General features: G+C 34.5%; 1 protein-coding gene across 1 annotated transcript in view; it reads right to left on the bottom strand.

Moving 5' to 3' along the window:
- Positions 1-13,725, bottom strand: part of CENPE (centromere protein E) — a 69,153-nt gene that overhangs the window by 15,613 nt on the left and 39,815 nt on the right. Inside the window, exons 32-45 of the mRNA XM_031468396.2 lie at positions 13,358-13,645; positions 13,102-13,254; positions 12,635-12,922; positions 11,893-12,051; positions 11,425-11,706; positions 10,607-10,765; positions 9,634-9,924; positions 8,849-9,014; positions 8,386-8,669; positions 6,078-6,182; positions 3,985-4,203; positions 1,917-2,114; positions 1,303-1,506; positions 548-766 (exon numbers count right to left, since the gene is read on the bottom strand). Coding sequence (XP_031324256.2) covers positions 548-766; positions 1,303-1,506; positions 1,917-2,114; positions 3,985-4,203; positions 6,078-6,182; positions 8,386-8,669; positions 8,849-9,014; positions 9,634-9,924; positions 10,607-10,765; positions 11,425-11,706; positions 11,893-12,051; positions 12,635-12,922; positions 13,102-13,254; positions 13,358-13,645 — 3,015 coding nt within the window. The remainder of the gene's footprint in view (positions 1-547; positions 767-1,302; positions 1,507-1,916; positions 2,115-3,984; positions 4,204-6,077; positions 6,183-8,385; positions 8,670-8,848; positions 9,015-9,633; positions 9,925-10,606; positions 10,766-11,424; positions 11,707-11,892; positions 12,052-12,634; positions 12,923-13,101; positions 13,255-13,357; positions 13,646-13,725) is intronic.

The raw sequence follows: 13,725 nt of genomic DNA, 5'->3' as shown, positions 1-13,725 counted from the left end.
TGATAAAGTAACTGGATCATTCAAATAACATACTGATTTTTGGATACAGGTTAATCTGCTTAAGAAATCTGTTGTATTTTTAGCCTCTTCTATTTTTAATTCAATTAAAATATTAACCAATATTAAAAACACTGATGACAGTTAGAGAAAAGCTAAATTGCTCTTTTCCCCTAAGCTAGATCTGTACATAGACACAGATTATCGTTTAATAGAAAGTAACATGATTTAGGAAACATACTGTATGGTAATAATACCTTAAGTGATGTAGGTACCTACTAATCAAATTAAGCTATGAGCTACTTCTGTTTCATAATCTAAAGGGGAGGTCTTAGATCATGTCTAGCTTTATAATTAGTTGAATGATGGTCACAATATTTAAAAAACAAGCCCATTACACATACACAAAGATGGTCGCATGTTCCTTAACACATTCAATACTACAATTTTTCTCTGAAATGTTATATATAAATGTTATATAAGATGTTAAGTGCATTTAACTCTGTGGTGAAGCTGCAAATTGGAAAACATCTTATAAGAAAGTACAAACCTCTGTGGCTTGCTGTGTAGCTCTTGATGTAACATGAAGATTCTTATCATCTTGTGTAGTAGGATTAACAAGGGCACCAGAAGTCAGGGAGATCCTCAAAGTTTGGAAGTCTTTAAACAGTTTTTCATTATTCTCTTTCATTGATTTTAGATCATGTTCCCATTCTTTGCCTATGGTAGCATTTCTTTCTTCAAACTCTGTTGACTCATTCATTATGGCCTATTGGATAGTAAAAACACCATTATAGGTGTAAAATGAATTACATATTAAAGAAAAATACTCTGAAAATACTAGAATTCTAGGACAAGGCATATGCTGAAATTCATTATTCAGAACATTTTAAAACAGCTTGTCTAGGGATTTCCCACAGTTGCTGCCTATAACCGTGAAATAGGCTCACGTCTCACCTTGTCTGAGGCTACTTGGGGAAAAGGATGTCCCTACAGAAGCAGTGAGAAGTGAGAAAGGAAAGAGGAGAATGGCAAAAAGATTCCAGATTCCACAAGAGGAAACTGATTGTTACACACCAAGATTTTGTTATCTTCTCTTCAAGTATAAATAAGTATTTAATTTTCCTAATACATTAGATAGAGGTAGGAGATGTTTTACAGAGTCAGTTTTTTTCACAGAGCATATACAAATTAAAAAAAAATACTTAAAAGTAAGTTGCTCTAAGTTCTTTTATGAATGAGGTAGAAAAAATAAAGCAGACAACAACAAAAAGAAAGAGGTAGCACAAGAAAATTATTACTTACAATTATTTTGTTATTATAGAAGTTATTTACTTGACAAATCCTATCGTTTTCTTTCTGAATGCCGTTTTTAAGCTTTTCTACATCAAAATGAGTATTCAACCATTCTTCCAAAAACTGGGTCATTTCTTTCCTATTACTTAGTACTTGCTGAAATTCAGTCTTTATGCTATGGAAATCACTTTCCGAAAAATCCTTGAGAATTTCCTGTGAAAAATAAGCATTGAATTGCCTGAACATTGGAAAAGTCTTTATCTGTAATAGCATACTAATATCATAAAAAGGGGAAAACACCTTACTGATCTCGCATTCTTAATATTTTGAAGAAAATATATTCTGACTCCTAGTCACAGATGTAGGAAGTTTTAGAAAGCGTTAGCAAACTTATTCTGGGGTTCCATGAATTTTCACCTGCTGATATTACATCTATTTTCTGTATCTTTGGGTTCTGAAAAGAGGCTAGACTATTACCTGGCACTCTTTACATCTGGCCAGCTGTCATTCTGCAACCAATTTTTAACTTTGATAAATGAAAATGACTCTAAACATGAAATGTACCTTTTCTACTTGATAAAAAGGCTTGAAATCTAATTAAACACATTATAAGCAAACTATACCTCAATATGTAGATCCATATTCTGGCTCAATTTGAGGTCTCTTAATTCTCTGGGCGGTACATCATAATCTTGTTGAAGGTTCTGTATTTTCATTAGCAGTTCATTTTGCTTTTCTACTTCATCAATAAAAGCCATTTCAAATTTATTGATGGATTCATGTTGTTCTTCCTTTATCTTTGTAACATGGCTTAACACGTACTTGTAGAAAAACATTAAACAAATTGGGAAATGAAAACTTTTATCACATTTAGATGAAATTTCAAACCTCTGAGACTATGAGGTAGGATGGCATTTCTTAATTATCTATATCCTCTGGTAAGTGAGAAAGAAGGAAAGAGCCTTTATTCCCAATTTTTTCCTCTTATTCTCTTGGGAGAATAACTTCCAGGCCTTCCATATTTCTGACTTCCCCCTGAATATACCTCATGGATGTCCTACAATTAACTCAAATTCAATAGCTTTAAAATGTGCATGATTCCTTTCCCTTTTTCTATTGCCCCATTTTTGGTTAATTACATCATCAACTACCTAGGTTTCCCACCTGACATTCATTTTCAACATCTTCTGCCCACCTTGATTGGGTAACCAAAATGAGTGTGACATGCCTCAAGATTCTCTTCTCAAGCATATTTAGATGTTTGGCTTTAAAGTGACAATAAATTGAATGCCCTATGTTTCATGGATCTCCTCAATAAGCTGTGGATATCTGATTGCCAAGATTTATAGATGTCAGGGCCTGAGGGACAATTTACCCAGGCAGGGCAGATACTCCACCTCTTTAACTTTCACCATTCCTTAACATCTCATAATTTGGCCTCTTCACTAACCACTCAACTAAAACTACTCTGACAAAAGTCATCAGTGTGTTCTATTATCAACAAATTGAGATCTCTCCAATCCACATTCTGTCTGTCTGAAGCTTCGGCCACTCATGACCACTCATCTTTGACATACTCTCCTCTAGTGAGTTGAGCGATAGCACTTTTACTTGGTTCTCTCCTGTCTGTTTGACTTTTCCAAACCTGAATCCACACGTTGCTCTCTTTTCTGTAACTGCTTCTTGAATAATTATCTTTTCTGGAGTTCTTATCTTATCCTCCAACTCTTATTCCTCTATTATGCTTTCTGGCTGACTTACTCAAGTTGTGCAATCTATCACCTATATGAATCCCAAATCTTTATCTTTAGCTCTGACTTTTTTCCTGACAAACCTCAGACTTTTAACTAAATGCCTACTTGGTCTTTCTTCTTGGATGTTCTGTCATAGGTATTTTTACCTCACAACATTTCAAACTAAACACTTGATCTCTCCTTCCTCTTTATCTCAGTTAATGGTAACACTATTCACAAACCTGGCTAAGCCCAAATCCTGGGGCTCAATCTAAACTTCTCTCCTTTACCTTCACTACCAATCACATGGACTCCTTTTATAATATTGTAATCTCCATCCCTATGGATCTTTCCCTAGTAGCATAGTCACCCACAATATATCATCGGGACCACCATAACTGCCTCTTGTCTCTTCTCTTGGTCACTAGCCTTAACCTCCACAAACTCATTTGTTCTTTGTAGGGAATTATCTAAAATGATAATCTGAACATATTATTGCCACTACCTTAAAATAACTGTCCAATGGCTCTGCCTCATCTACAAAATGAACTCCAAGCTTTATTGCCTGAGTCCATCTTCCACTACAGTCCTATCTTCTCTAACTTTTTATCTGGTTACATCATATAATCTGCACATACTTCTTTTGCTACACTCATTACTTGTTTACTTGTCTGCCTCACTTACTATGAGATCCTTGAGATGTTATTCATACCTGTCTCCTAAACATCTGGACAGTGTCTAGGCCCACAGGCAAAAGCTCAGGTTTTGTTGAATAAACAGGTCCTAGGTGCATTGAGGATATTGCACATACTGTTCTTAGACCCACACAATCTTTAATTTAGTAATAAATACACTGAATAGCAAAAATTTGCCAACACCCAAAGCAGGACTTAAACACATAAAAGTTTGTAATAGAAATTTACAGCTGTTACAAAGATATTACTAGGAAAGATGGTACCTGAAGTTTCTTCATGACTCTATGGAATTCCATGGAACATCTCTGGTTTGCAGTGAGAAGTTTTTGAATTTGTTTGGTTTGTGGATATGGAAGTGAGAGGTTTGCTTTTACTCTAACTGAAAGCTCTTTTTGGGTTTCAATTTCCTTCTCCAAGTCAAGAGACAATCTATTTACGCATTCATAATGATTATCCATTTCTGAGTATCTCTTAAGAAGTTCCTAAAGAAAATTAAAATTTATTCAATTTAACAATTCATTCTAATTAACAAGAAATAGTCCCAGCCCTAAAATTTTAACAAAACTTAATGCTTTAATACTTTTTATAGGACAGAAGTTTAAAAAATTTAAACAAATATAACAAAGAAAATCAGAAACAAGCATTGCTACCATTTTGATGCATTTCCTTTTGGTCTTTTAAACATCTATGATTTGAAAGTGTATTTACAAAGTCTGAAGGGAAGTTTGAGTTAATTCAATCTAGTATGCACTGCAGCTCAAGACTGAGTGCTGGCTTAAGTTTCCAGTAGGCAGTGTGAGTGAGCGCACAGAACAAGTGACTAAGAATCAAACTAGTATTTATCAACTTGGTGGAGCCTCTTCACACATTTCTATTACCTGCCTAGAATCCAAGTTTTCTAACCTTCGTTCAGAGTCTGAGTTCAGGTTCTAGCTCTGCCACTTGCTGATGGGGGAAACCACTGAGTCATTTTCACAATTACAAAATGAAGACTACAATAATTGCCATGGGCTTTCTAGGGGATCAAATATTAAATAGTATCTATATCTATGTAATCTATAAACCATATAGACATTATGGCTTAAAGGAAATAAAATTATATTTGTAAAAATGCTTCTATACCCAAGTTTTACACTTCGTCACATTTGGTTTTAAATCCTGATTCCACCAATTTACTAGCTATGTGACCTTGGGCAACCACTAAACTTCCTCTCAGGGTCTCAGTTTCTTTGTTCATAAATGGAGCAATACTACCATCTCATGAGTTGAAGCACCCAGTACAGTGCCTGCATGTGGTAGACACTCAAGGGGCCAGGGCCCATAAACTCAAGTGACTAGATGCCAGGCAGGCGACCCCTTGGTCAGAGTATGGGTGGAGGAACACGTTAAGTTCAAGTTGCTACAATAATGTACTAACATATTTAGTTCAGGGTGTTAAACTATAGAAAAAGGGGCTTCTGACAACAAGGAGCTCTCTTTAGTAAGTTAAGGAAAGGCTATGTAGATGTTCATTAATCTGGGATGTTGGAGAGGGGATTCTGCCTTTGACTTTACAATGAATCACGTTATGGTATGGAGCACACTGTGGTCATTCACTGTACTTTTAATAAACAAAAACTGAATGCTGACTTCTGTCAGGAATTGTGCCAGGTGACACACCATAAACACCACAGAAAGTCCTCAGGGACTCTGCACTTTCACAGAGGCGACAGTAACTCATGTTGCTTTGCCCTCAACATACTCTGTATCCACACACCTCTCACTGCTTCCACTGCTGCCTCTTCAGGCTGGGCCGCCGTCGCCTTCCCTGGGTTACTGAGATTAGCTTTTCAAATGGTCCTCCTGCTTCCAATCATTTTCAACACAACAATCACAGCCATTCTTTTAAAACATAACTCAGATTGTGTCTCTCTGGGGTCAGATTTTCTAAGGAGTTTGCATCTTACTCAGAATAAAACCCAACGTTCTCTTCAGGCCCAGAGCCTGCTTCCTCCCCATTACCTCCTGACCTCACTTCTAATGAGCTGCTTCCCCTTCCTGATGTTCCTGAAACCCACCAGACAGGCTTTCGCTTCAGAAGCCTTGTACCTGCTGTTCCCTCTGCTTAGACTGATCTTTCCCTGGATGCCGTGTGTCTTGATCCTTTACCTCTTTCAGGTATATGCTCAAGTATCTCCTTTCCAGCGAGGACTTAAAATCACGAACCCGTTTTGTGTGTGTAGTGTATGTACGTATGTGTACACATACATACTTGTACTAAAGTTCAGAAAAATTCTGAGTATTATCTACTCATTCCACATTAGGCCTTTGGAAGGGTATAGATATTCATTTGTAATTTTAACAGGAGAGCACTTACTTTTATCCTAAAGCACTTTTCTTTTAGCCTTTCTGTAAGATGTTGGTTTCCATCACATTGCAGTTTTTTCTCATATTTTACTACTTCTCTGTGGTTCTGTTGATCCTGCTTTGATACAAAGAAATAAAGGAGACTTCAGCTGTAACTATATTCACATATTAAATCTACTCATATACTTTCTAAATTATATTTTTATATCCTTTCAATAATGGAATTAAATATCACACATGTAACTCAAAAGTAATGCTAAAAAGGCTCAGAAAAATTCATTTAGTACATAATAGTACCACTAAGTCTTGTAGTAAGTAACCTCAACTCATTGGAAAAAGAAGTGGGAAAACCACATATTTTTGGAAGACAGGATTTGTTCCTTTATCATTTATAGCTGCAAACTGGATTTTGGGTTTATCTCCATTTCCTACTCTTCCAAGTCTCTGCCTTAGAATCACTGCTGCCAAATTATTTTGCTAACAAAACCAAGTCTATTACCTATGGTGTTCCAAGCCCTGTTCATATAGTCTTTGAAGCACCTTGAAACAGAAAATGCATATCCTGTTTATATTTTGTATTTCTGATTAGAAGTGCAAAACAAAACACTGTTTAATAAATATTTGTTAAATGAACTGGGTCTCTATAAATTTAGTTAGGCCCACACAAAGATGATTCTCAAGTGTCTGATATTTCTACTGAAATTACAAATGATACTGCTTTCTACCTTATTATTTCTTTACTATGAGACAATGATGAACATGAGAATGAAATATGAGAACAAAAAAAACTTTTATAGATTTCATACAATTTCTCATTTGTCTGAATTCTATAGCGGGATTCAATTAGGTTTCTGAAGATGTGATTCTGAAATCTGAATGTCTATAAAAAGCCATATTAGAAAAACTTCCTTTTTTATACTCATCTTGCCTTTTTTCCTTCTAACGTCTAACTAGAGCCTATGTTTAAAATTCTATCACGTAGAGGTAGAAATGAGATATTTCATCTTTCTAATATTCAAATATTTCTCTATTGAGAATGACGCTACTTCTTGGCTTAAAAACCTTTTCAAAAACTACATTGAAGAAAATAGTCTGCTTTATTTAACAAATCTTTTCTTAAAACTAGTGAATTAAAAGGTACTTTCTGAAAAACAAAAACACTAATTCAAAAAGATACATGTGCCCCAATGTTTATAGCAGCATTATTTACAACTCTCAAGATAAAGAAGGAACCTAGATGTCCATCAACAGATGAATGGATAAAGAAGATGTGGTATATATTTACACAATAGAATACTACTTAGCCATAAAAAATAAAATAGTGCCATTTGCAGCAACATGGATGGACCTGGAGATCATCACTGTAAGTGCAGTAAGTCAGAAAGAGAAAGAAAATGCCATATGATATAACTTACATGTGGAATCTAAAAAAAGAGATACAAACGAACTTATCAGACTCACAGACATAGAAAACAAACTTATGGTTACCAAGAGTTAAAGGGGGTGAGCAGGGATAAATTGGAAATTTGAAAACTGCACCGCTTGGGGAGTGATGGAAATGTTAGACATCTTGATAGTGATAGTGGTTTCATTGTTGTACACATCGATCAAAATTCATCAAAGTGTACATCTGAAATATGTCTAGTTTACTGTACAGGAATCATACCACAATAAAGGTGTTAAAAAAATGAAATTTTGCCATTTGTAGCAACATGGATGGACTTTAGAGGGTATTATGATTAGTGAAATAAGTAAGACAGAAAAAGACAAACACTGTACAAATAATTTATATGTGGAATCTAAAAAATACAACAAACTAGTGAACATAACAAAAAAGAAGTAGACTCACATATATAAAGAACAAACCAGTGGTTACCAGTGGGGAGAGGGAATGGGGAAGGGACAGCATAAGTGTAGGGAATTAAGAAGTAAAAACTATTATGTATAAAATAAGCTATACAGATAGAGTGTACAGCACTGGGAATATAGCCAATATTTTACATTAACTAGAAGTGGAGTATAACCTTTAAAAATTGCAAATCACTATTTTTGTACACTTGAAATTCATATAATATTGTATATCAACTACACTTAAGTAAAAAAGTTCTTACCAAAAAAAATGTATTTTCTGAAAAACATTTTTGCTTCTTTTAAAACTGTATTTTCTATTTGTGTGAAAATTATAATTAACAGTTAGTTTCCCCCATTATCATTTACTGTTTGTAGACATTTCTAGGAAATACAAAACAAAACATTACCCTTTTAAAAAGCTTGATTCTTATAAATAGTTACTAAATAGGGGAAGATTCTGAACTCACTCCAACTATCATCTGTCTTAAGGTTTCTCTGAATTGGTCTCTTTCCATTTTGAGAAACTCTTTTATCATCCTTAGCTCATCTCTTTCCTTAGCTATAATTCTTTTATCTTCAAGGCTTTCATAAAGTTTCTTAGTCAAGTGTATGTTATCCATTTTCATACTTTGCATAGATAAATTTTGGGCCTCAAATTGCTTCTTCAGTTGTCCCATTTCATTCACTTTTTTACGAATTTTAATGACATCTTCTTTCATTTTAAGAAGCTGAAGCTCTTTTTTCTGAAGTTCTTGGCTCTTGACATAATTATAAAACAAGTTAGAATGCAAACAGAATTCCTTCAAGAAAGGAAAATAGTGTCTATAGTATATGTTCGTATATAATCTATATTGACGTTATCTGTATCTATATTCCTCCTCATTCTGTAAGTAATTCTGGAGACAGTTACTCCCCCAAAGAACAAAACACCATCTATCTTTTCCTGTAATTCATCTTTTGATTTATTTAAATCCTTTTGAATATTTGAAATCTGAGATGTCTTTCCTGAAACTCTCTCTCTGAATTTACCGATAGTTTTTTGGTGTTCTTTCAAATGCATATGAGCAATTTTTAGTTGCTCTTGTGTTTCCAGATCGTTTATTATTAGAAGAAATTGAGAAATATGATATAAAGGCACATCACCTTTTCTTAACAATGGACTAGTTAAACAAAGTCTTAAAAAATACATGCTCATACTTACAAACAACCATCATGTCATCCCACAAATTAGAACAGTACAGAGGACATAAAGTAAAAGTTCCTGTCCTTAGCCACACCCATCCCAGTCCTGTTACATGCACTCTGCCACTTACTTTTCACATTTCATATCACTTGGACAAGTTTCTAAATCAGTATCACACAAAGAGTGTCTCATTCTTATGCTTAATATTCCACTATACAGATGAACCCCACTTAGGTTAGCCTGTGCCTTACTGGCAGACACTTGGATTGTTTGTGATTTTGTTCATCACAAACAATGTTGCAGTGAATGCGGTTGTATTTCTGCCCAAATATGTGAATATATTGGTAGGATAAATTCCTACAAGTGGAACTGATGTAGCAAATATATATACTGATAAATTTTTAAAATGATATTGTCAAACTGTCTCCTTAAAAGGTTGTAACATTTAAATTTTTACCCACAGTATCACATTTTTTCAAACTTCTTTTATTAAAAACACGCTCACTTGACAGGAAGAAAGAACACAACTCACTCTAGCTATGGTTCCTTGTAGGTCTGCCTTGAGTCGATCTCTCTCCAGTCTGAGAGTCTCTTCTGCTCTCCTTAGGTCATCTCTTTCTTTCATTACAGATTTCATTTCTTCCAGGCTTTCATGAAGTTTCTGGGCCAAATTTAAGTTCTCCATTTCTATTTTATTCAAAGTTAAACTCTGGGCCTTGAATTCTTTCTTCAGTCTCTCCATTTCACACATTTTTTTCTGTGTCTCACTGACACCTTCTTTTAACTTAAAAAGTTGATGTTCATTTGCTTTAAGTTCTTGGATCTTAAGATAATCATAAAATAACATGTCAGGATATAGATGGTTTCTTAGGAAGGATAAAGAACAGTTTCTAAACTGATTGAGACAATAGTCTTCCCATGTCACTCATTAATATTCTGCATAATTCCACAGAGGATTTACTTTCTTTTGAGGTATAATATACGTAATTACACACTAATCTTATGTGTATACAGCTCAATTATTCTTGATATATGTATACAGCTATGTAACTACAAGTCAGATTAAAATATAATATAGAACATTTACTTACCTTACTATAAGGTTCTTGTGTGCCCCTTTTAGAATGAACCACTATTTTGACCTTTACCATCCTATATTAGTATGCCTGCTTTTAAACCTAAAAATCACCATGTATTTATCCGTTCTCCTTTGATAGGCATTTAGGCTGTTTTCAGGTTTTTGTGATTATGATTGCAGCTGCTGCGAACATTCTTGTACATCTTTATGTGGAAGTGCGCACTCCTTCCTCTTAGGTTACATACCAAAGAGTGGGAATGCTGGGCTACAGGCAGGTATATGATATGGTTCAGTGTTAGTAAACACTACCAAGCTGTTTTCTAACGTGGCTAAACAATTTTGCATCCCCAAAGGGTTTTAGGCATTACTATTTATTCTAGGAATATATCAGCTACCCAAACAAATAGGCCCCCTGCCCCCTTAATACCTTTTCTTGTAATTTAGCATTAGAATTTTCTAAATCTATTTTCATAGTTGATATTTCATCTGTCTTCTCAAAAACAATCCCTCTGAGTTTATCAATAATTTCCTGGTGCTCTTTCAGATGGACGTGAGAAATTCTTAGTTCCTCTTGCTTTTCCAGGTCCTTTATTATTAGAAAAATTTCAAAAACAATGACATATCTTAATGTTAACTAGCATTTTCTTTTTAATGAAAATGACACATTTTCTTAGTAAAAATAATAAATCTTTTACTTCTTACACTACATCTTTGATGTTGTTATAAAGTTATAGGCTTTCCCTTCCCCACCCTTACCTCCCCACATTGTATTCATACTTTTCAGAGGCAAACATACTGTTCTACAGCTTACTTTTCTTTGTCAGGGTTATTTTGGGCTTCAAATTAGGACATTTAAATCTATTTCATTTTTAAGGGTTGCATAGTATTCCGACATATTGGTCCTATTTATCCAGTTTCCTTGTGATGGACATTCAGGTTACTTCCTATTTTTTAAATCACAAATCGCTATGATGAACCACCTTATGGTGTATGTATGTGTTTATATACATATATATATATTTTTTCCTTTATCTTAACAACTGAGTAAGTGTACATATAGGATAAAGTCCACAAAAAAAAATGCTGGTTACAGAATTTAAAATTTTCAACAATGATACCAAATTACCTACCTAAAAGGTTATCAGTTCACTCTCATCCAAAGTACCACTCATTTCAAAGAAGGGTTCATTGATGGAAGGAAAACATCACAGTTACTCGCTGGGAAGAGGAATGAGTGTAACTTACTTTAGCTTCTGTTTCTCTGAGGCTTTCCCTGAGCTGGTCTCGCTCCATTTTGAGGATTCCCTCCATTCTTCTTAGGTCATCTCTTTCCTTAGTAACAGATTTTATTTCTTCAATGTTTTCATGAAGTTTTTGTGTCAATCTTAATTTCTCTGTTTCAATACTTTCGTGGGTTGAAGCCTGAGCCTGTAATTGCTTCTTTAGTTGCTCTGTTTGATCCATACTTTCCCTGAGATCATTTTTCACCTTAAGAAGTTGATCTTCTTTCTCCTGAAGTTCTTGGATCTTAAGATAATCATATAATAGGTTAGGATGTAGACAGATACAGAGAAAAAGAGAAAAAGCTGAAGAATACTTTCTAAATTGAATAGGCAAATCTTTACTTATTTCAATATTAAATGCTCATATCCTGTTTCATTATACAAAAGATCTGATCTAAACTCTCAGTTACTTAGATATCAGAAGAAATACCTGTGCGTTGAAGGCAGTTTTTGTGTTTTCTAAATCCACTTGGATATTTGATATTTCATCTGTCTTCTCTGAAACAGTTCCTTTGAGTTTATTGATAGTTTCTTGATGTTCTTTCAGACTCATGTGGGCAATTCTTAGTTCCTCTTGTTTTTCCAGGTCCTTTATATTAGAGAAAGAAAAATAATACATTCAGAATAATACAATTCAACAGTGTGTAGAAAAGTATAGGGTTAGAAGTAAAAATTCCCCTCCCTCTTTAGGCCCCACAGTTCTCTTCCTCTAAGTGACTTTTAGATGTCAATATATTCCAGATATACTCCTCCATAACTTACTTTTTCTCCCCATCAGGATTATTTCTAAATCAGCTCTACTTCACTCTTTACCTGGGGCTTGCTATTCTATGGTCTGAATGTGCTGCATTTATTTAACCAGTCCCTACTAATGGATAGATAGAATTTTTCCTTTTTTTGTTTTCTTTTTTTCAATTTTGTTATTGCAACTTGCTGCAGTGAATATCATCCTACAAATACTTTTTGCACAACTGTGCTAATGTGTACAAGATAAATAGCAATTATTGGGTCAATGCATACACTTACTGAAAAATTTGGAAGATACTATCATATATTCCTCCTTCAGCCTTCCTCAAGGTTGGATCAATTTTACATTCTCACCAACTCTATCACTCATGGTTCTTTTAAGACACAATGTGATATTTTCCAGTTGGGGAAAGATGGTAACTCACTTTGATTATGGTTTCTCTTAGGTTTTCATTGAGCTGGTCTCTCTCTACTTTGAGAGTCTCCTCCACGCTCCTAAGGTCATCTCTTTCTTTTGTAACAGACTTTATTTCTTCAAGATGTTTGTGGAGTCGCTGAGTTAACCTTCTGTTCTCCATTTCTGTATTTTCCAGAGCTGATTTTTGGGCCTCAAGTTGCTGCTTCAAGTTTTCTATTCCACACATTTTGTCCTGAGTCTCACTGACATCTTTCATCTTAAGAAGTTGATGTTCTTCTTCTTGAAGTTCTTGAACCTGAGAAAATCGTAAAACAAGTTAGGAGATAGGCATACATTTTTAGTAAAAAAGAACTTTCTAAATTAAGGCAATCATTTTTACATTTTAGTCTAATGTATACACTATTTTCTTCCATAAGGTAGATGAGGAATACAATAATCAGATGTCATTTTCCAACTTAACCAAACAAGACCTACCTTTTCCTGTAATTCATCATCTGAAATTCCTGAGTCTCTCTGAATATTTGCTCCTTGATCTGTCTTCTCGGAATTACTCCCTGCATTAATGGTTTCTTGGTACTCCTTCAGAAGACCGTAAGTAGTTTTTAGTTCATCTTTGATTTTCTGTCCCTTTATGATTGGAGAAAAATTATTAAAACTTAATAGTGAACATCATCATTATCACCTTAACACTGTTTTTACATCCAAAAAACATTACAAGAGGGAAACTCACTTCAGCTACAATTTCTTTAATGTTTTCTTTGAGTTGGTCTCTCTCCATTTGAAGGGCCTCCTGCACTCTTTTCAGTTCATCTCTTTCCTTAATTATGGTTTTTATTTCCTCTTGACTTGCCTGAAGTCTCTCAGTCAACTCGAGCCTCTCGTTTTCTATTCTTTGTAGTGATGAATCTTCGGCTTTGAGATGCTCCTTTAACTGTTCCAGTTCACTCATGTTTTCCTCAGTCTCACTGACTTCTTTGATCCTAATAAATTGTTCCTGTCTTTCATGTAGCTCTTGAGTCTTAAGATAATAATAAAATAAGTTAATAGCCAAAAATATACATATGTACACACATATAAACGTGTGCTTATTTATGTGTA

The sequence above is a fragment of the Camelus dromedarius genome, chromosome 1, assembly GCF_036321535.1.
Source record: "Camelus dromedarius isolate mCamDro1 chromosome 1, mCamDro1.pat, whole genome shotgun sequence".
NCBI lineage: Eukaryota > Metazoa > Chordata > Mammalia > Artiodactyla > Camelidae > Camelus > Camelus dromedarius.
Note: the sequence above shows the minus strand (reverse complement) of the source record. Positions and strands in the feature narration are given on the sequence as shown.